This window comes from Tenrec ecaudatus, chromosome 18 (genome assembly GCF_050624435.1).
Source record: "Tenrec ecaudatus isolate mTenEca1 chromosome 18, mTenEca1.hap1, whole genome shotgun sequence".
NCBI classification, from domain to species: Eukaryota; Metazoa; Chordata; class Mammalia; order Afrosoricida; family Tenrecidae; genus Tenrec; species Tenrec ecaudatus.
In genome coordinates, this window is record NC_134547.1 from 22,182,025 (window position 1) to 22,203,950 (window position 21,926).

At 51.9% G+C, this 21,926-nt stretch overlaps 2 protein-coding genes across 2 annotated transcripts; one reads left to right on the plus strand and one right to left on the minus strand.

Moving 5' to 3' along the window:
- Window positions 1-605: 605 nt before the first annotated feature.
- CAPNS1 (calpain small subunit 1) lies at window positions 606-9,101 on the plus strand. The gene is made up of 11 exons (XM_075536296.1): window positions 606-738; window positions 1,448-1,706; window positions 3,710-3,743; window positions 3,972-4,061; window positions 4,232-4,289; window positions 4,384-4,448; window positions 6,795-6,863; window positions 6,982-7,060; window positions 7,208-7,324; window positions 8,156-8,214; window positions 8,602-9,101. The coding sequence occupies exons 2-11, from the start codon at window positions 1,465-1,467 to the stop codon at window positions 8,626-8,628; spliced, it is 840 nt and encodes a 279-aa protein (XP_075392411.1). The 5' UTR covers window positions 606-738; window positions 1,448-1,464; the 3' UTR covers window positions 8,629-9,101.
- A 593-nt stretch (window positions 9,102-9,694) lies between these two features.
- Window positions 9,695-11,305, minus strand: COX7A1 (cytochrome c oxidase subunit 7A1). The gene is made up of 4 exons (XM_075536986.1): window positions 11,194-11,305; window positions 10,252-10,338; window positions 10,032-10,116; window positions 9,695-9,826 (listed from the first exon to the last, which is right to left on the minus strand). Exons 1-4 carry the CDS (start codon window positions 11,206-11,208, stop codon window positions 9,771-9,773), a joined length of 243 nt encoding a protein of 80 aa, XP_075393101.1. The 5' UTR covers window positions 11,209-11,305; the 3' UTR covers window positions 9,695-9,770.
- Between the last annotated feature and the right edge of the window lie 10,621 nt (window positions 11,306-21,926).

The window sequence follows — 21,926 nt, forward strand, 5'->3', positions numbered from 1 at the left end:
CCTGACAAAGTGCTGGGGACGCACCTGCTGAAAACAGGAAGCAGAGCAAGGGAAACAAGATAAAACAAAAAACCTCACTGTGGATTGCGACCCTACAGGGCAGCAGAGAATTGCCCCCATCTTTACGGGCGTGTAGACAGCCTGAGTTTTTCTCATTTAGCAGCTGGTGGTTTTGAACTGCTACTCTTACGGTCAGCAACCCAACGTGTCGCAACAGCCCAGGAAATCCAAATAAGCCACAAATGCCAGCGCTTCACCCCAGTGTGTGAGTCACATAGAGGTCGGGGTCTCTAAATGTCCTGTCCAGGCCGGCTTAGGGACCGTGTGCCTTTACAAATAGACCCCAAATCTCATCTGAGACACACCTGTGCTTAAAAAGAACATCACACGACTGCACCGCGGCTTGGTGGTCTCGTGATTCCCCAGGTCTCCTCGGAGCCCTACTCCGTCAGTGGAGACCGGGAAAGACCGCACGCCCGATCAAGCCCAGACAGGGCTGCAACCTAGGGCTAAGGAAACCGGCAGGGTGGAGTCGCAGGATCCGCATCCTGTTATTGGAGCCGACCCGGAGTGCGCAGGCGCAGGGGCCGAGCCGGCACTAGGACCGCGCGAATGCCCGCTGGGCCAGGAGCCGGAGCCCCGGGAGCCCCTGAGTCACGGGCCCCGCCCTCGGGAGCCCAGGCTGCGGGAGGCCCGGGAGCAGCAGACGGACTGACCGTCGGACGCGAGAACCAGGCGGTGAGCGCCCAGCCAGCCCTCCCCCGCACTCTAATCCCGGTCCCCAAGGTCCTCAGGCCGGACTAGACCCTACTGGCCCCAGGGGTCCCCAGACCCAGCACTTTCGGTTCTCAGGATTCCCAGGCGGGACCCCGTTATACTGACCCCCGGGATCCCCGATCTCAGGATCACACACTAAAGCCCGTAGATACGAGCGGTTCCTGGAAAATTCTGCCCCGGAGCCTCGGGATCACGGTCCTAGATCCGTGCCTCCCGTTGCACTGGGGATCCCGTTATCCTGAGCCCCGAGGCTCCCACTGAGGAGCTTAGACCCGAGATCCCGGACGAACTTCGCCCCTGCGCTTTGGGGGCCTGCGGGCCGGGGACTTCCGGAGAGTTGAGCTCAAGTGTCAAGCGGTCAGAGAAGCCAGGGACGCCCCCACCGACTCCGGACGCGGGCCCTTAATGATGTCCGTGCGTGGCCTCGATCCAGGACCCTCAGATCCACGCAGGGGCCCCTTAGATCCGAGAGGGCTTCAAACCTCATCCCTCCGGCCCTGTCACTTTCTCCCCACGAGCCCAGACCCATCCCAGCGGGTCTCCCAAGTCCCAGGCCCAGGGCCACCCGCGCCCCTAGTGCCAGTTTCCGGAAGTGCTTTTCTTGGGGGGGAAATGGGGGGGGCCGGTGGATTCCGGGGCGAGCGGCCACTTGAGCCTCTTTCCTCCTCAGGAGTCCAAGGCGCAGCCATGTTCCTGGTCAACTCGTTCCTGAAGGGCGGCGGCGGCGGCGGCGGGGGCGGCGGGGGCCTGGGCAACGTGCTGGGAGGCCTGGTCAGCGGGGCCGGCGGCGGGGGCGGCGGCGGCGGGGGCGGCCTGGGCAACGTGCTCGGGGGGCTGATCAGCGGGGCCGGCGGCGGCGGCGGAGGAGGCGGCGGCGGCGGCGGAGGAACGGCCATGCGTATCCTGGGCGGGGTCATAAGCGCCATCAGGTAACACTGGGCCTGGGAGGGGGAACCCAAATTTCAAGGCCGGGTGGCTCACACTCCGGGGCTGGACGCCGGGGGCGGAGCCTGGCCCGGGCGCTGGCCCCAGAGGGGCTGGGGCGGGGCTTGGAGTGGGCGGGGCTTGGAGTGGGCACCGCCCTGCATTCCTAGGGGGGCCGATCCTGGAGGAGTTAGTTGGGCTCCTGGAGAGGCCAAAGCCTGATAAAACAAACCAAACGCACCGCCACTGAGCGAGAGATTCCGACTCACAGCGTTTCCGAGGCAGTAACTCACTACGGGAGTAGAAAGTCCTTCTTTCTTCTAACCACTTTGCATGGCACTAAGCATCATGGCATTAAGGCGCCCAAGGACTGCTACAGATAGTGGAAATGGATCTTGAAGAGGCAGGGGCTAGCTGGAAATCACCTGGATTAAAGAGAAGCAACGCCCTGGTGTGGGTTGGGCAGGCTGTCTTCACAAAAGCCCACTGCCATCCAGTCGATGGCCTCAAACATCCTGCGGCCACTGCTGTAATCTTTACAGAACCGACAACCTCGTTTTTCTCCCACAGGGCAACTAGTGGGTTTGAACCAGAGCAGTGCTTACCCGACAAGGCCATCGGGACTCCTTCTGGCAGGTTGTCGGCAAAGCCCCAATAATGAACCTTTGCCCCTCATTTGTGGGTTTGGCGTTAGGGTGCTGGCGGCAAGGTTGGTGGTTCAAACCCAGCAGTCTCTCCATGGGAAAAAGATGAGGCGATCTGAAGAAGAATGCGGTGTGATGCTGGATGACACAACCTTGCTTGCTGGGAAGTGAGGAGGACTTGAAGTACTTGCTGATGAAGAGCGGCCTTCAGAATGGATGACAACTCAATATAAAAGAGGACCCAAATCCTCACAGCTGGACCCATAGGGAACATCATGGTAAATGGAGAAAAGGTTGACGTTGTCAAGGATTTTGCCTTGCTTGGATCCACCATCAGTGCTCATGGAAGCAAGTCAGAGAACAAGAGACTCATGAGATTAAGTAGATCTGCTGCTTAAGACCTCTTTAGCGTACTGAAGTCGCAGCAAGGATGTGACCCAGTTTTTGACCGGGTCCCACGCTTGCTAAAGCTGGACATTGAGTTAGGAAGATCGGAGAAGAATCGATGCTTTTGAATCGTGGTGCCAGTGAAGAATGCTCAAAGGACCACGGACTGCGAAAAGGACAAACCGATCTGCCTCGTAAGAAGTATGGTCAGAGGGCGCCTCAGAGGCAAGGATGGCGAGACTTCATCTTACACACTTTGGACATGTCGTTAGGAGAGACCAGCCCCTGGAGAAGGACATCATGTGATGTGAAAAAGAGATGAGATGGAGACACAGTGGCTGCAAGAATGGGCTCAAGTTTAGGCACAATTGGGAAGATGCGCCGGACCCGGCGGTGTTTCCTTCTGTTGTGCCTAGCGGGTGGCAGTGGGTCGAACCAACTCAGCGGCACCGCACACCAGTCTGCTCCTATACAGGTTGGCCATCACTGGGTGAGAATCCACTCCTCGGCAGTGGGTTACACCATGGACTGTGAGCGCTACTTTATGGAGCTGAGGTGGACAATATTAAGGAAGGATGCTCGGCAGATAGGACCTAAGGAGGTTGGGGCCCCAAGTCTCTTAAGGGGGCGGGGTCTATTGCGTCTGGGCAGGATTCTGGGCTGAGAATTGGGTGGGGCCTAAGTGATTCTGGAATCTACCATTGGGAGGTGCGCCGGGGAAGGAGTGAGGCTCTCGGTGGGCGTGGGAGGTGGCATCCTGTTGGATGGGGTTGACCTGATGGAAGGAAAGAAGGACGGTGGTCACAGTAGCAAGGACAAGGACAGGTGAGGACAAGGACGACTGAGATGGGCAGAGAACCCCGTTAGGATGGCTGCTAGCCTGGGTTGGGGGTTGAGATTCCGGGCGCTGGCGGTTCTGCGGGCGCTGCCCGTTGGGAGCCCCACCCCCTGGCACTAACCCGCGTGTTTCTCCTCAGCGATGCGGCTGCGCAGTACAACCCGGAACCTCCGGTGAGCTCCCCCAGCTCCATCTGTGCCCCGTTGGAAAAGCCCGCCCCCCCTCTTAAAAACTCGCTTCCATGAAAAGTTCTTGTCGGGTCCCCTTGCCCCCCATACATTGGCCATCTCCCCCTATCTTCTATCACCCTGCCGCCCGCCCAGCCTCACTTCCCCACCCACCCTGGAGCCTGGGCCTCCCCCACCCCGCTTGTTCTGAGGGATTTTTCCGCCCCTCCTCAGCCCCCGCGCACCCATTACTCCAACATTGAGGCCAATGAGAGCGAGGAGGTCCGCCAGTTCCGGAGACTGTTTAACCAGTTGGCTGGAGATGTAAGTAGCCCAGCGGCCGGTCCCTCCCCAAACCCTCCCAGGCCTTCTGTGGGCTGCCCCTTGCGCGCAGGTGTGCGCACCTGTAACCCTCAAAGTGCCCGTCCTCGCTCCTGACCGCCTTGGCCCCACGACCGCTTTTCGTCCCCCCTGATCTGAACGTCTCTTCTCAGGACATGGAGGTCAGCGCCACCGAGCTCATGAACATTCTCAACAAAATTGTGACCCGCCGTGAGTGGCCGGAGTGGAGGCAAAGGGCTGCTCGGGGCTGGGGGCCCGTGGTGGCTGCCGCCGCTGGCTCTGACCTTCACCTGGTCCCTTACAGATCCCGATCTGAAGACGGATGGATTTGGCCTTGACACGTGTCGCAGCATGGTGGCCGTGATGGATGTATCCTTGGGGGGCAGTACGGAGGAGGCCCCGGGTGAAGAGGGGGTTTTCTAAGAGGGACCGTGACAGATAAGGGTACAGCTGTCACGCTTTCAGACTTGGTCATTCGTCCCTCAGAACTGCGGGCGTGGTGACACGAAATAACATCTGTCACTGCTGGGCATGTCTTCCATTAGCTTTGCTTTTACAGCGAGCCTGTCGTGTACCTTTATGATAGTCCGTTTGTATATGAAGAAAGGCTCAGAGAGGCAGTCGTGTGTCCCAAGCTTATAAAGATTAAGTGACACGATAGGAATTTGGAGGACTGAGGTGTTTCGGGGCTGCGAATTCAATCGGGTAGATTCCATGAATGTGGCCACATGCACGCATGTCCACGGATTCAACCACCCAAGTCGCCCACAGTCATGACCGTAGGTGGACGGAGGCATGTGCACACCGGCTGGTCTGGGGCACACACGCAGCACACGGGCCAATATTCTCAGACATAGCTGTCATGTGCCCACACGTGCGCTGCGTAGGTCTAAATAACCTCAGCTGGTCTCCTAAATCAAGGCCCCTGACCTTTCTGTACCTTGCTGAAATGGAGCTAATATTGGCGATCCTGAGCTGGGGCTCCCTGTGAAGAGCCCCGCGCATCACTCACTACGCTGCTGGGGCTCCTGCAGCACAGGGCGTAAACCAAACTCTGCTGCCATCGAGTCAGTGCCGACTCCTAGCGCCCCCATAGGATAGAACTGCCCCGGTGAGTTTATGGCCTAGAAGGATCATCTTTCCCGCGAAGAGCAGCTAATGTTTTCAGCCGCTGATCTTTGGGCTCACAGCCCAGGCCATGACCGCTGCCGGGGCTCCTGCCGCACCGTGCAGATAGTAACTTGCGCTCTTCCCACGCACTGTTGCTTTGCTCTTAGGCAGACGGGTCATCTCTGACTCTGTTTCTTTCTCCGTGAGAAATAAAGGTAGGTAGGGTAGGCGATGTTCCTAAGGAGCTTAGCACATTGTACTTGGCCATTGTTTTTTTTCTGTTTATTGAGAACTTCGCAAGTGGCAGCCCCCGAGCCAAGGACTTTCTGCCACCATCTTATTTCATTTTTATCACACACCCAGCAAGTCCTTACGGTCACCTTGGGGGTGGGGGCAGGCCTCCACAAAGTTCCTGTAAACATGAATTGAAAAGGTGAAGGCATTTGAAAAATGAATTTTTTTAAAAGAAGCCCCTTTTTTGTTTCTCTGTAGAGTTCTAAGACTGCCATGTGTTCCAACATTTATGAAATTGAGATTGTGAGGAACGTGTTTTAAAAAGAAAAGAGGTTTCTACTGAAATGAAGATTTTTTAAAGGGAGCTAACCTGAAGCACTCAGCAAGGGGGGGCTCCAGAAAGTTTGTAGAAAAAAGGAAGGAAAGGAAACTTTAAACAAATCGTTTTATTGGCATATGATTCACATTTCATAATATGTGCATTTAATAGTTCAATCATACTAAGAAGATTGTGCATCCACAAACTGTTGAGGCCCCCCTCTCCCCAATATGTATTTTCTCATGGACCCAAAGGAAAGATACAGGGGTGCTGTGTTACTTTCTCCTCAAGTGCTGTTTTTAAATGCAGGAGTTTTCACTGTCAATAAATTTATAAATGATTAGCAGCTCCCTTCAGGTGAGGAATTATTGGGCTTTTTTATTTTTTGTAATCCAAAGAAAAACACAATGACAAAAAATTCAAAAGGACTAGAATCAGGAGTGAGTTACTTCAGCCTGGTAAGTAGAGAGCCTTTATTATTGGGTAAGCCTTGGACTGCCAAACAAAAGGGCGGTGGTTCAATCCCACCAGCCGCTCTTCCAAAGAGGGATGAGGCTACCCTGCTCCCATAAAGATGTACAGCTCAGAAACCCTATCTCAGGGTCCTCAAACTTTTTAAACAGGGGGCCAGTTCACTGTCCCTCAGACCCGTTGGAGGGCCAGACTATAAAAAAAACAACTATGAACAAATTCCTATGCATACTGCACATACCTTATTTTGAAGTAAAAAAACACATGGGGCAAAAACACCCGGTGGGCCGGATAAATGTCCTCGGTGGGCCACATGTGGCCCGCAGGCTGTAGTATAAGGACGGCTGCCCTATAGTGAGTCATCTATGAGTCACAACTGACTCCGTGGCAGTGAATTTGGTGTATGGACACATGAAAAATAAAGTCGCACTCCAGGTGGCTCGGGGAGGATGGAACAGGAGCTGGTGTTTCTTGGCCCAGGTTCCCCTGCTAGGCTCTCACCATCATCGTGTGTGCAGTGGTCCGTGGAGTGTACGCATCGGGCTGTAGTTGTCACATTGTTCTTAACAGCATCCCACCAGAGTGATACCACAGGCAAGTTGGGCTTCGAGGAATTCAAGTACCTGTGGAACAACATCAAGAAGTGGCAGGTGCGTGGTGGCATCTTCTGAAGCTCCAGGCACTCAAACCCAGGAGCCACAGAGACACCTCACACGCTCTGCGGTGCTTAGTTGATCCCTGCTGTGTCTCTGTCCCTGCCCCCTGCAGACCATATACAAACGCTTTGATGTCGACCACTCAGGGACCATCTGTAGCAGCGAACTCCCAGGGGCTTTTGAGGCAGCAGGTATGGCTGGTGGGGACGTGAGGGAGCTGGTGTTGGGACTGAGGAAGCAGATCCCACTGAGCTGGTCTGAGCCTGGATCTGGGGAACAAGAGTGGTAGGGGCCTCAGCTTCCCCACCCCCCTTCCCTGAGGGCTGAACTATTTTCAGGCTTCCATCTGAACGAACATCTCTACAACATGATCATTCGGCGCTACTCGGATGAGGCCGGGAACATGGATTTTGACAACTTCATCAGCTGCCTCGTCAGACTGGATGCCATGTTCCGTGAGTGGTGCCCTAGCTCTTCCCACAGTGGGGTTGGCTCAACTTCAGTGGCCCAGGTCTTGCCTGAGTCTGAGCCTGAGACTGACGTGAGCAAGGCTAGGGGCACTGCGGGTGACCAAGACAACCCCAGTTCCTTCCCTCATGGAGCTCACAGTCCAGTGGAGGGGAGAGAAATCACCAGACAGTGACTGGCAGGTAGTCACTGGTCCTTGATGGGATGGGGGAAGCCTAGAGGCAGTGACTGGGGCTGGGGTGTGGGGTGGTCAGCATTTAGTGGGGACAGCTCGTGGCTGCGTGCTGGGAGATGCTCCAGCCAGAGTGAGGGGTCCGGCGAGGCCCAGAAGGCAAAGCGGAGGTGGTGCTTTTCTTGGGCTGTAAGGCATTTAAAGAAGAGCGCCGACAGGGTGAGGTGGAAAGCTGTGGACCTGGGAGCGGTTCTGAGTTCCAGCAACGGGGCCCACTGTCTATGTGTGGACACCTGAGGGCAGGAGTAAGGGGCCTGTCAGACGCTAGGGGCCTCCAGAACCTTCTACCTGCAACCTGTTTGGCCTAGGGGTGGAGGGGATGGGGCAGGAAAGCAAACAGCTGGAGCTTTGAGAGCGGTAGGAGGCAGCATAGCTCAGGGATCCTGATGACTCAAGCCAGGAAGTATCTCCAAATCCCAAACTCACTGCCATTTAGATTCTGACTTAGACTCACAGCAACCCCCTGGGACAGGGTAGAACTGCCCTCAGGGGTTTTCAAGAGGGTACGTTTTCATAGGAGTAGAAAGGCTCAGTTCAAAGCATATCCTAAAAACCTAGTCTTTCCTCTCCTCCCCCTTTTTTCCAGGTGCCTTTAAATCTCTTGACAAAGATGGAACTGGACAAATCCAGGTGAACATCCAAGAGGTAAGGACCCTCCTCTCTGGGTGTCAGTGACTAACGGGCACCCCACCCCTGTCCTAGGCTTGGCCCCACCCTGTCTCTACTCCAATTCCCAACATCCTCTGGGTGGAAAAAGCAGAGAAGGGGTTCTGATATTTCAGGGTCCCTCATCCTTCACAGGATCCCTGGTGGCATAGTGGATTATGTGTTAAGCTGATAACCACAAGTCAGCAGTTCAAAACCACCAGTCACTCTGCGGGAGTAAGATGAGGCTTTCTACTTCTGTACAGATTGACAGTCTCAGAAACCCACAGGGGCAGTTCTACAATACCCAACAGGGTCGCCATCGATTCAACGCCAGCGAGTTTGTTTGGGGAGGGTCTCCTTCACTGTCTGCCTTCTTCCCTGCAGTGGCTGCAGCTGACTATGTATTCCTGAATGGGAACCCCAGACCTCCTCCCTCATCGCCTCGCTGGAGGAGCCATCTTGGACCCCTGCCTGGGTCTTTCCCAGGGCTGACCTGCGTGCAGTCACGTATCCATGGGTCCGGAGACCCACCGGCTTCCTCATACCTCCTAGCCCTTGACACCAGCTTCTCAGACCACAGCCAGGGCCTCATGCCTGAGTTACCTAGTTCTAAGACACTCCCTGCCCCCTGGGTCAGTCTCCCCACCCCTGTGCCCGATGCCACACCCACTCCATAACCTCCACACGCACCCAGTGCCAAGCCCAACACCTGTGTTGCTTAAACACCCCAAGGGCCCTTCTCTCAGTTCTGGGAGAATCCCTGCCCACCCCGTCACCACCACTCAGCGTCATGCCCACGCCCACAGCCCTGCGCCTTCATCTGCGTTCTGCTCTCAGCCTGCTAGGTTTTGGAAATAAAGCAGGTCTTTTGTTGCTCTGTGGAATCTGCCTCCTGTTCTGAGAGTCCAGGGCTGGTCTAGGCTTGGAGTCTGGGCCCTGGGTGTTGGGGTGGCTTTACCTGGCTCCATGTCTGTTCCACATCCCTTTCTTTGCTCACCTAGGCTTTGTTCCCTCCTACTGGATTCCAGTTGAGCAAGATCCCTCAGAGACCCTGGGTCTGGGGTTGTCTGGGATGGGGACAGGCCAGGCAATCTACTTCTGCCCCCAGAATCTGGGCTGGTAGGAAGTCTTGGTGCCACTCCTGTCTCTCTGCCCCTGCCCCCCCTCCACCCCCGACTCTTGTCTTGCTCAGCTGCTGTCCTTGAGTCTGTCTGCTCTTGGTGTTTCTGCCTTTAACCTAGACCTTACATAACCTGGCTCTTCCCACCCATGATCCTCAGGAGACCGAGGGGCTGCCATCCCACTGTCCACTGGAGAACCCCACCACACTCACTATGGAGCTGCCATGGGGTTCATAGCCCCTAAGGGAGGGATGGCAGGCAGCAATTCCTTGGGGACAGGGTGAGGGACTGGTGAGAGGGTGCCTTTGGGACATAGCATGCACGTGCACACACACACACAGAGACAAGAGCTGGGATAGGGACCCCAAAAAGTGGGTATATTTATTGATGTGATGCTGCCCAGGTCGCTCGGATCCTCCTCGCTGCTCAGTCTCACTTCTTCTGGGGGAAGGCGGCCCAGGCGAGGCAGTACAGGGAGTAGCAGGTGCCTGTGGAGGGTGCAAGGAGGTGGGCAGGGGAGGAGGATGGGAAGTGAGAACTGAAGCCCCTACCAGAACCCCATCTTGGGATTTTCCCCCACCCCAAACTATGATTCTCCAGCACCAACCTGGTGTTGAACTGCAGAACCCAGGCCCAAGCCCTAGGCAGCCCCCACCTGGCCCCTCAGCATGCTTCCAGTCGGCCTGTACTCACCCCCCAGGCACAGTGCCATTGTCAGTCGGTACAGGATTTGGTCAGTTCCCCCTCCTTTCAAGTGCACTGGGAGGTCATTGTCTGCCTACATACATAGAAGGGGTTGTGGAATGAGAAAGGGGCAGGGTTATCAGTAGACAGAAAGTGGCCTTCACCTCCCTAACCCACCACTGGGGGGTGGGGGGGACGGTCCTCTCCTCCATCAATCCCCTCAGCCCACCTGGAAAAGTTTCTGCTTGTCGGCCACTCGGTTCTCCAAGCGGTTCCGGGCTGTGGCGCTAAAGGAGCGAACCAGCGCTTGGGAGACCTGCGCAGGGAGAATATGGGTGGGTGCTGACGCTCTAGGGGCAGCGTCCGAAGTGGGGCCAGTGGGGGCCAGTTACCAACGGCTAGCAGGTGGTGAGGGAGGGGGCTCCTGGGGGCCAGTTCCCAACGGCTCGCAGGAGGTGAGGGAGGGGGCTCCTGGGGGCCAGTTCCCAACGGCTCACAGGAGGTGAGGGGAGGGGGCTCCTGGCCACAAAGGCTCATCTTGAAGGGCACCCTCGCCTGGAGTGTCTGGCCTGGAGGTTACCAGGTAAGAGCAGCGAACCGAGAAGGAAGATGCAAGTTCTGGGGTGGGGTGGGGTGCTGGAGCCTCCAGCCGGTTTTGAAGAAAAGGGTCCCCTGGTCTATTAAGTAGATCGCAGGCTTTCGGACGGCCACTGGATCTGGATCTGGAATCCTCAGGGGATATCCCAGCCACCTCAGAAGTTTGGGGGGAATCGGGGCTTTCGGTTTTCTGCTCTGCCAAGATTTACCATCCTAGAAACCCAAAAGGGCCGTTCTGTCCCAGGGTTGCCCCGGGTCAGAATCAACTCGGGCAATGACCTAGGTTTGTTTGGGGAGTAAACCTGGGGGGAGGGGAGATTGAGCGCCCACTGCCTAGCTCCCAAATTGCTATTAAGGCACCCCTTGATTAATGGATACAGGTTCCCACTGATGCCTTTGGGCCCTGATAGGGCTCCGCGGCTGTATCAGAAAGTTCGAGAAGGAGAAAGGGGTGCCCTGGGCCCGAAAGCGACTCGCATTCCAATAACCCAGACCCCGGGGTGTTTAGGGAGCCTCATATTGGGGCAAAGCCTTGCGGGCGGGGGGCTCTGGACCGGCCCGTGGGTTCCCTCACCCGCAGGACCCTCATGGCTCGTCCTCCTCCGCCGGAGTCACCTCCCCTCTCCTCCCAAGGACACAGGGCGCGCGCAATCCCAGGCCGCGACAGCTGGCGGGGCGGGGCGGGGCCAGGGGCGGGGCCCTGGCGGGGGCGGGGCGACGAGGGAGCCTCCCCATTGGACGGCCGGTCTGGCTGTCACTCCTCTGGCCGCTCCTCCGCCGGCCCCGCGGCCCGGGAACTGCGCAGCTGGCCGGTCACGGGGCTCGTTAACGGCTGCTCCCCAGGGAAACCCGCCGTTAGGCCGGGAGCACCCAGGTTTGGCCAGTGTCCTTTCTCTTCCCATGAAGTTTGCCATTTAGATATAAAGTTTGATTTCTCGAACGCGCGCGCGCGCACAACCACCCAAACGGCCCCCAGCGGTTCTCTCTGAGCCCCCTCCCCATTCTCCCCCCCACCCCGGGTGGGACAGCGTGAGCGAGCGTCCGAGTAAGGAGGTCCGACTCCTGATGACCGGGGCAGTTTCCATATTTGTAACCTGGGGAGTCAGAGCGAACCCACACTTTTGTTGAGAACTCAGAGCCCTGGCTGAGTTGGCCCAGTTACTGGTTGGAGAGGAAGAAGGGGAACCGTAATTTTCTTAGTAATTTTCCTTTTAGCGACACGGGCCATATTATTAATTTATATTTTATATACATTATAAAATTTGTAATGTATCTAAATTACACATTAATTTATAAATGATTATTAAATTTGTTTCCATTTACTTTTCGTTTTATCGTGGACAATTTTCAAACCGGGGAAAGGCGGAGAGAACGGGCACCCACGTGCCTCACCTGCTTCACTCATCAGCATTCTAGAGGGTGTTTGTTTCCATCTTTCTCATCTTCTCGTATCCAAGTGTCCTTTCAAGCGTATCCCACATTTCATATTTCATATTAGTTAACGTCTAACAAGGCTTGCAAAGAAAAATCCAACAACCTACAACTGAATTGCATCATAACAGCAAAAAAAAACACTAAATTTTTTTTATTGGTTCGAGAAATCAAACTTTATATCAGTCTTTATATCCAAATTATGATAACTTGTACTGAAAAAGAGTCCTGATGATGTAGTGGGTTACCCATTTGGCCCCTAACCACAAGTTCCGCAGTTCAAAACTTCTGAGTGGCTCAGAGGAAGACAAACAGGGCTTTCTACTCTCATAGCGAGTTACGACGGCCTCAGACGCACACTTGTAGCTCTGCCCAGTTCTATGCGGGCAGAAGCGACTGGGTGGCAGTGAGCAGGGGGTGCTGGAGGTGTGTGAGAATGCAGCTCTTCGCAGACTTGGCAGCACATGAGAGTTACCTGGGAAGCTTGAAGAAGAAGAAAATCCCGAGTCCCACCCCCCTGAGACTCTGATTCAAAACTTGGATATTCGTAGTTGTCATTGGAGTTGGGGAATTTATATATCCATCCCCAAGTGATTCTAAGGCAACCAAGGCTGAGCACAGTAGGTTAGGCACAGTTGCCGTATCGTTTGGTCAGGTTTCTGGGGTGGTTTACATTGGTCCTTGCTTCTCAACGCTGAAAGAATTCATGTGGCAGAAGCGCTTTTGTAAATCCAAGTAATTTTTATGAGGGAAGAAAAAATTTCAGGTACTATCGTCTCAGACAGTACACCTGTCTCTGGAAAGCATGCACAGCCACGCAGTGAGGTGCTAGAGTTGGAGACTCAAGAGGCTGCTACAGGAGAGCTGGAAAAAGCACTTGAACGGAGTGCCAAACAGAAGGACAGAACCATAGTGCTGAAAGAGGCCTGCCCTTGGGCCCTGCTTTTATCCCATCCCACCCTCCTGAGGGGGCACCATTAGGCATGCAACCGTGACATTGACCTGAGAAAGGTTGACCTTCACAACCTGAGAAAGGTTGTGCCTAAGCGACCATAGTCTGCGCTTGCTCAGTTCTGGATTTCCCATAGGTGTCCAATGCTTGCCTGACTCCTTTCCAACCCCTTTCTTGAGACATGGCCAGCTAGTCTTTCTTTCAGAGTACACGGCCAGACTAGTTTTCCGAGCCTCTTCTGGGTGGGTTAGAACCACTAACCTTTGGTTAAACCAAGCCCACAGTCATTGAGTCTGTTCTGATGAGCAGAGATCCAGTATAGTGCTTCTGAAGCTTTAAATTTCTCTATAGGAGAAGCTCGTCTCAACCCGACCGCTGGTGGGTTTCAACTGCTAACCTTGCAGTTGCTTACTTGAGAAATACTAATGTCAAACTAACAAACACTAGACTGTCGTTCCTAGAGGACAATGATGAGCTGGAGCTGTAGATCGACTTCTCTTCTAAAACTAGGGAGTGGCTGATTGCAAAATTGATCCAAGCCACCTCCTCTCCCATTGTCCACACTCCTTTGCAATGCGATTTTTCAGCTTGCCTGCCTTCCGCCCCCCTTTAGTCTGCACTTGGCCATATGTCTCATTGGGGTCAAAAGCATTAGGAACTTAGCTAATGTGACCCTGATAGCTCTAGAAATGCTAATGCATCGGGGCTTGCCCTCTCTTGCTGCTCTTGGAAACCCTGTGGCCCCACTGCGTAAATAAGTCCAGGCACATGGCCCAGCATTCCCCATTGCTCCAAGTAACATGTCAACCGCGAACGTGTGAATGAAAGCCTCCGAGGAGATCCGAGCTCAGCTGTGTCAGACCAGAAGAATTACCCAGCCAACCCACCAATTCACCGGCAATCATAAAACCCAACGCAAACCCACTGCCACCGAGTCAAAGCTGACTCGTGGGGACCTTACAGGACAAAGAACTGCCCCAGAGTGTCTCCAAGGCTGTGGATCTTTTACAGAAGCAGACAGCCACGCCTTTCTCCTACTGAGAATAATAGATGTTTCTTATTTTAAGACACCAAGTTGGGGTGGTTTATTATACAGTAAATGCTAATTGGTTTATTATACAGTAAGTGCTAATTGGTATAAGGCTGTGCATTTCTGTGGCTACCAATCCCTCTTTAAAAACACACATACCCATTTGTGTCAATCACATTTGTACATTTGCTGCCATCATCATTTTCAAAACATTCTCTTTCTTTTTTTTAAAAACAATTTATTAGGGGCTCATACAACTCTTAACACAGTCCATACATATACATACATCAATTGTATAAAGCACATCCATACATTCCCTGCCCCAATCATTCTCAAAGCATTTGCTCTCCACTTAAGCCCTTTGCATCAGGTCCTCTTTTTTTTCCCCCTCCCTCCCCTCTCCCCCCTCCCTCATGTGCCCTTGGTAATTTATACATCATTATTTTGTCATATCTTGCCCTATCCGGAGTCTCCCCTCCCCCCTTTCTCTGCTGTCCCTCTCCCAGGGAAGAGGTCACATGTGGATCCTTTGTAATCAGTTCCCCCTTTCCAACCCACTCACCCTCCACTCTCCCAGCATCGCCCCTCACACCCTTGGTCCTGAAGGTATCATCCACCCTGGATTCCCTGTGCCTCCAGCCCCCATATGTACCAGTGTACAACCTCTGCCCTATCCAGCCCTGCAAGGTAGAAATCGGATCATGGTAGTTGGGGGGAGGAAGCATCCAGGATCTGGGGGAAAGCTGTGTTCTTCATCAGTACTACCTTGCACCCTAATTAACCCATCTCCTCTCCTAAATCCCTCTATGAGGGGATCTCCATTGGCCGACACTTGGGCCTTGGGTCTCCACTCCGCACTTCCCCCTTCATTTAATATGGTATATATATATATATATATATACATACATACATATACACATACATACACACACATATATCTTTTTTTTTTTTGCATGATGCCTTATACCTGGTCCCTTGGCACCTCGTGATCGCACTGGCCGGTGTGCTTCTTCCATGTGGGCTTTTTTGCTTCTGAGCTAGATGGCCGCTTGTTCACCTTCAAGCCTTTAAGACCCCAGACACTATCTCTTTTGATAGCCGGGCACCATCATCTTTCTTCACCACATTTGCTTATGCACCCATTTGTCTTCAGCGATCCTATCATGGAGGTGTGCAGTCAATGATATGATTTTTTGTTCTTTGATGCCTGGTAACTGATCCCTTCAGGACCACTCGATCACACAGGCTGGTGTGTTCTTCCATGTGGACTTTGTTGCTTCTGAGCTAGATGGCCGCTTGTTTATCTTCAAGCCTTTAAGACCCCAGTCACTATCTCTTTGGATAGCCGGGCACCATCAGCTTTCTTCACCACATTTACTTGTTCACCCACTTTGGCTCCAGCCGTTGTGTCGGGAGAGTGAGCATCATAGAGTTCCAATTTAATAAAAGAAAGTATTCATGCATTGAGGGAGTGTTTGAGTAGAAGCTCAAGGTTCTTCCGCCACCTTAATGCTTAACCTATAAATATAGACACAAAGATCTATTTCCCGAACCTCCTATATATATTTGCATGTACATGTCTTTGTCTAGACCTTCATAAATGCCCTTTGACTCCTAGCTCTTTCCTCCATCTCCCTTGACTTTCCTCCTGCCCTACTACCATGCTTCATCGCCACCTGGGCTAGAGTATACCTCTTCTCTACGCAACCTTACCCTTGATCATTCCCCACCAGGCCTGCCACTCCCCCCTCTCTACCATTTTGGGTCCCATGTTTTTCCCTTGTCCCTGTGTTTGTTAACAGCACTTCCTTACACCCCCTATCCCCCCACCCCACAAGACATTCTCTTTCTACTTGAGCCCTTGGTATCAGCTCATTTCCCCCTCCCTCCTTCCTCATGACTCCTTGATAATTTACTAATTTATTTTTCATATCTTACACCAACCACTGGCTCCCTTCATCCATTTTTCTGTTGTCCGTCCCCTTGGGAGGGGGTTATATATTGGTCATTGTGATCGGTTCCCCCTTTCTCCTTCTACCTTTCCCTATCCTCCTGGTATTGCTACTCTCATTATTGATCCTGAGGGATTTATCTGTCCTTGTATTGCTACCGATCCCTCTTATACCACATATTTCACTCAATCACATTCCTAGCTTTGTGTGGGATCCAGCCCACATCCGGATGGGTCCTAAGGGACTATTGTGTAATTAAAGGGAGGAAATTAAGAGGCAGACAAAAGTTTTGGGGGTGCTCACCTCCATGGTATCTGGAAGCAGGTCCAAGAGAGAGAAAAAAATTATTCTTACATCAATTTATATAGTTTTGGTACATACAAGCCTCCCTAATTACAGGTAACCATATATATAGTAACACGGTGGGCTGTGCCCTAACCCTGGAGGTCCCTGAGTTCATTGGAGGAGTAACCTGACAGCAATCAGCCATGTGCTTGGAAGAGGTAGCACTATTATGGGAGGGAGGCTGTGTGGATTAATCTTATGAGAATGTGATTGGGACTTATCTCACAAATGTGAAGGCCTCCCTCCACCCAGGCTTCTTAAGAGAATAAAGAATTTTCCCGCATACACTCTTTTCCCAGTCCTCAGTTTCCGACAGCCTTGTTCTTGTAGTATTGAAGTTTGACACTCATAGAGGAAGGTTCGGTGTAGCAATTGCTTCCAACTTCAGCATGCTCCCTAGGTCTCCGTTCCCAATGGGAACTCTGGGTCACTAACTTCCACTCACTCCTCCCTCTCTTCCCACCACCTAGTCTCAGCCACCACATCTTCTCCTCATTACACCATTGCACCAGTCTCTTTTCTGGTCTCTCTGCATAGATTTGCAGCTATTTCTAATTCATTGTTCTGATCTCAACAAGAGGTCAGTGTTTGCGTCGTGCATACAGTCTCCAGATCACACCCCAGGAAGACCGGAGTATTATCTACATGTTAAAAGAGATGACGCCCCAGACATAGGCCATAAACATCAAGGCTATAAATCAGTCAGATCATAAGCTCAGTAAGCATCTCAAGAATTTGGGGGAATTTTCTTTCTTTTACAGAGACTGAGCATAGACAACAGGAAAAGAAATAAAAGGTCAGGTGTGGGAAAAGTGGGATGAAAAGGTGACAGTCTTCATTTTTCCACATAGGCCAGCCTTTTCTCGGGATCAAAAGCCAACCCGCTGCCATCCTGTAGATTTTGACTCATAGTCACCCTATGGGACAGAGTAGAACTGCCCCAGAGAGTGTCGGAGTCTGTAAATCTTTATGGGAACGAACTACTGCCTCATCTTTCTCCCGAGGGACAGCTGGTGGGCTCTCTAAAGAGACCCTTAAAGAAGGGAAGTGTGTCCCGACACACTTAAGCGGGCACATAAGCAAATGTGGTGAAGAAAGCTGATGGTGCCCAGCTATCAAAATATATAGTGTCTGGGGTCTTAAAGGCTTGAAAGTAAACAAGCGGCCATCTAGCTGAGAAGAAACAAAGCCCACATGCAAGAAGCACACCAGCCTGTGTGATCACAAGGAGTCAAAGGTATCAGGCATCAAAGAACAAAAAAATCATATCATTGTGAATGACCAAATCCCATCTGTAGGCAACTGGACATCCTCTTATGGAAAGGTTGCGGGGAGGAGATGAGTCAGTCAGGGTTCAGGGTAGCAATGATGAAACATACAACTTTCCTCTAGTTCCTAAATGCTTCCTCCCCCCGCCCACTATCATGATCCCAATTCCACTTTACAAATCCATCTAGACCAGAGGATGTACACTGGTACAGATAGGAACTGGAAACACAGGGAATCCAGGGCAGATGATCCCATCAGGACCAGTGATAAGAATGGTGATACCAGGAGGGTGGAGGGAGGGTGGGGTGGAAAGGGGGGAACCAATGACAAGGATCTGCATATAACCTCCTCCCTGGGGGACGGACAACAGTAAGGTGGGTGAAGGCCAGGGAGATGTCAGACAGTGTAAGATATGACAAAATAATAATTTATAAATTATCAAGGGTTCATGAGGGATGGGGGAGCGGGGAGGGAGGAGGAAAAATGAGGAGCTGATACCAAGAGCTCAAGTAGAAAGCAAATGTTTGGAGATTGATGATGGCAACAAATGTGCAAATGTGCTTGACACAATGAATGTATGTATGGATTGTGATAAGAGTTGCACGAGCCCCCAATAAAGTGATTAAATTAAAAAAACAAAACAAAGGAAGTGTGCTGACTCAGGCTAAGGGTAGTCCAAAGTTCAGGGGTTCGGGGGAAGGGCAGAAACACCACAATACGGGTAATAAATACTTTATTGCTAATTGATCAGTAGAGACAAACAATTCAGTTACTCATTTACGAAGGGAAAAGGGTTTTTGGAAGATCTGTAAGTCCTGGTAGGGCTGGGGTGCGAATGAGACTTTGTACTGCTAATCTGGCAGTTCAACCATAATGTCAGCAATTCAAACCCATCAGCTGCTCCTGGGGAGAAAGATGTCTTCTACTAGAAATATTTCCAGCCTTAAGGAACACACAGGGGGCAGTTCCACTCTGTCCTCTATAGTCTCTATGGCTCAGAATCGACTCAATGGCAGTAACTGAGTAATCTCTTTTGGTTTATTGTTAATCCACCTAGCTGGTTCTGCATAAAGGATACACGCACACAGAGTAACTCCACAGCCTAGCAATTGTCTTTGCTTCTCCAGGTCTACCCCCACCTCCACAATCAACCTCCACCCTGTGGAGAGAGGCAGTGTAGCTCTTTCTCTACCTATTGACTTTAGATTCCAGTGGATTCCTAGTACCTGGCACAGGGATGGACTCCATAAAGATTTGTTCTCTGACGATGTTCTCTAATATTCTCTGATTGGGCCCCTCCCAATCACTAACAGTAGATGCGCAGTGCTTCTCCTGGTGGTGACCACCTTCTAGATATTGCTGGGCTTCCCCAGGGAGGGCTCTGCATGTGCCCAGGCTTCTGCCTGTCTCCTGTCATCATCTCCATCTGCTCCAGGAAGGCTTAGGGAAGAGAGCAGCAAGCTCGCTAGGAATGGATACCAGCATGGGGGAGACAGGCAAAGGAGTGTCTTCTTAGCAGAAGCAGCTAACGTAATGGGCAGGACCTCGCAACAAGGGTCACTATGGGTCAGAAGCTACTCCGTGGCAGTGAGGCTTTGACCTGGACCTTGTCATGGATTGAATTTGGTGTTACCCAAATACACGGCTAGGTCAACTGGGCTGGGCCACTGAGTCTTCCTGGTCTGGCAGTTACGTAATGGCTGTTTAATGTTGTCCTATTGAATGCTGAGCAAGGGATACTTATGGGGTGAGGACAGTCCCAACCACGAAGGAGACCTTCCCTGCAACTGGCTGCTGACTCCCATAACTTCCACCTCATCAACCACTGGACCAACTCACCGTGCCCTGGTCAAAGACAGACAAGCTGAGCAAGGTATCTCTCCTTCCCAGGGGTCTGCCTTCCAGGGCCATGCAACCTCTGTGCCAAGAAGAGCCAGGGGCCTGGAGGAAAGACCTGCCAGACACTCACCACTGAGTCAGTCATGGCATGTCAATATGGGAAGGGTGTCTTAGGCTATGGGATATGGGTGCCGGCCTCGCCTTTCTCTGACACCCATGTTCATAGAAGGAAGATCAGGCAGCGGAGGATCTGCCTTAGGGTGAAGGGGTGGTGGTGGGAGACAGGAGCACACAGCAGGCAGGTTCATGCTCCATCATGCTATTAGATTTCACTTGTTGTTATTAGGTGCCATTGAGCCCATTCTGACTTAGAGCGACCCTAAATGCAACAGAATGACACACTGCCCTGTCCTGTGCCATCCTCTCAATTGTTCTGACTTTTGAGCCCCTTGGTGCAGCCACTGTGTTGATGCATTTGGTCAAGCGCCTTCCTCTTTGTCACTAGCCCTCTACTTTACCAAGAATGACGTCCTTCTCCAGGGACTAGTCCCTCCTGACAACATGTCCAAAGTATGTGAGACGAAGTCTTGCCACCCTTGCCTTCTGGCTGTGCTTCTTCCAAGACAGATCTGTCTGTTCTTTTGGCAGCCCATGGTACTTTGAACATTCTCCGTCAGCACCACAATTAAAGCGCATCGATGCTGCTTTGGTCTTCCTTATTCAAGGTCCAACTTTCACATGCACGAGACAATTGAAAAGACCAAGGCTCGGGTCAGGCGCACCTCAGTCCTCAAAGTAACATCCTTGCTTTTCAACACTTTAAGGAGGTCTTGTGCAATTTGTTATACTCATCCAATGTGTATTTTTTGGTGTTTCTTTTTTTGTTGTTTTCTAGTAAATAGGAGGGTCTCTGGTGGGGTTGTGGGCTGCTAACCACAAGGTCAGAGGTTCAAACCCAACAGCCGCTCCACAGGGAAAAGATGAGGCTTTACAGCCTCAGAAACCTCAAAACCAAATAAACTCGCTGCCCTCAAGTCAATACTGACTCATGGTGACCTCCTGTGGGTTGCCGGGAAATGCCCACCATACAGGTTACAAGCCAATGCTCAGAAGCCTTAGGGGACTGTTCTCTCTCCTACAGGGTCACTGTGAGGTGGAACTGACTCCATGACACTGAGGTATTTTTGAGAAACTTTTATTTAAACCACAATAAAGAGTTTTGTTTATTTTTGTTTTTTTCCCCTAAGATAAAGATTTACCACCGGGGGCAGTTCAACTCTGCCTTGCAGGCTCACTACCAAGGCCATGGGTGGTGGGAGGAGAGCCTTCAGGTATTTTTCCAGGGTCCAGAACCAATTTTTGGTGTCATTCTGTCGCCACCCTGTGGCAGATATGGAACTTGTACCACATCTTGTACCGGAAAAGATTATAAATGCACATGTTTAGGATTCAGGGTGCAGTTGACAACTATACCTGTGGCCACACCCGAGACCCCATGTGTGACAGAACAGACCTGCCCCATGGGCTTTGTTTGCGCCCGCCCTGTAATCTTGATGGCAGCAGAGAGCCAGGCCTGTCTTCCGGGGTGCCACTGGGTGGATTTAAGTCAGCAACCTTTAGATGAGTAGACAGTGCAAACCCCTGACTCCACCACCAAGGGTGAAGCGTCTTCCTCCCTCTGGGACTCTGAGTTTCTGTCTGGAGCATCAATCACTTTTGTGTTTCCCCACCCCGCCCCTCCCCGCCGCCTCCAGGGATATTTGTGTCTATAGAGACCAAACAGAATCTAAACAAATCCCCTGTCATATAAAGATAATTCCCCCCTTGACATTGTTTCCAACAATTTCTTCAACAATATCTTAATCCTGGTTTGAACAAACTATGTAAAAACAAAGCAAAATGAGCACGTAAAATTATTAGAAGACACGTGGCCCTGATGATTATGCAACTCTTCTCAACATGATTGAATTGTTAAATTGTATGATGTGTGGATTGTAAACTAATAAGACTATTTTCATAAAATAATATATAGCAAATACATGTGGCCTAGTAGAGAAATGTAAACCCTGATTGAATATTTGATTGTGTTAAGAAATGAATGCTTACATGGGTGAACAAGTAAATGTGGTGAAGAAAGCTGATGGTGCCCGGCTATCAAAAGAGATAGTGACTGGGGTCTTAAAGGCTTGAAGATAAACAAGCGGCCATCTAGCTCAGAAGCAACAAAGTCCACATGGAAGAACACACCAGCCTGTGTGATCGAGTGGTCCCAAAGGGATCAGTTACCAGGCATCAAAGAACAAAAAATCATATCATTGACTGCACACCTCCATGATAGGATCGCTGAAGACAAATGGGTGCATAAGCAAATGTGGTGAAGAAAGCTGATGGTGCCCGGCTATCAAAAGAGATAGTGTCTGGGGTCTTAAAGGCTTGAAGGTGAACAAGCGGCCATCTCGCTCAGAAACAAATAAGCCCACATGGAAGAA

Coding starts and splice junctions, on each gene's coding strand:
- COX7A1 (XM_075536986.1), bottom strand. Junction 10,117..10,251: donor ACAAGCAGAAACTTTTCCAG/GTGGGCTGAGGG, acceptor CTATGTATGTAG/GCAGACAATGACCTCCCAGT. Junction 9,827..10,031: donor AATGGCACTGTGCCTGGGGG/GTGAGTACAGGC, acceptor CACCCTCCACAG/GCACCTGCTACTCCCTGTAC.
- CAPNS1 (XM_075536296.1), top strand. CDS start 1,465: ATGTTCCTGGTCAACTCGTTCCTGAAGGGCGGCGGCGGCGGCGGCGGG. Junction 4,062..4,231: donor TTAACCAGTTGGCTGGAGAT/GTAAGTAGCCCA, acceptor GTCTCTTCTCAG/GACATGGAGGTCAGCGCCAC. Junction 8,215..8,601: donor TCCAGGTGAACATCCAAGAG/GTAAGGACCCTC, acceptor TCTTCCCTGCAG/TGGCTGCAGCTGACTATGTA.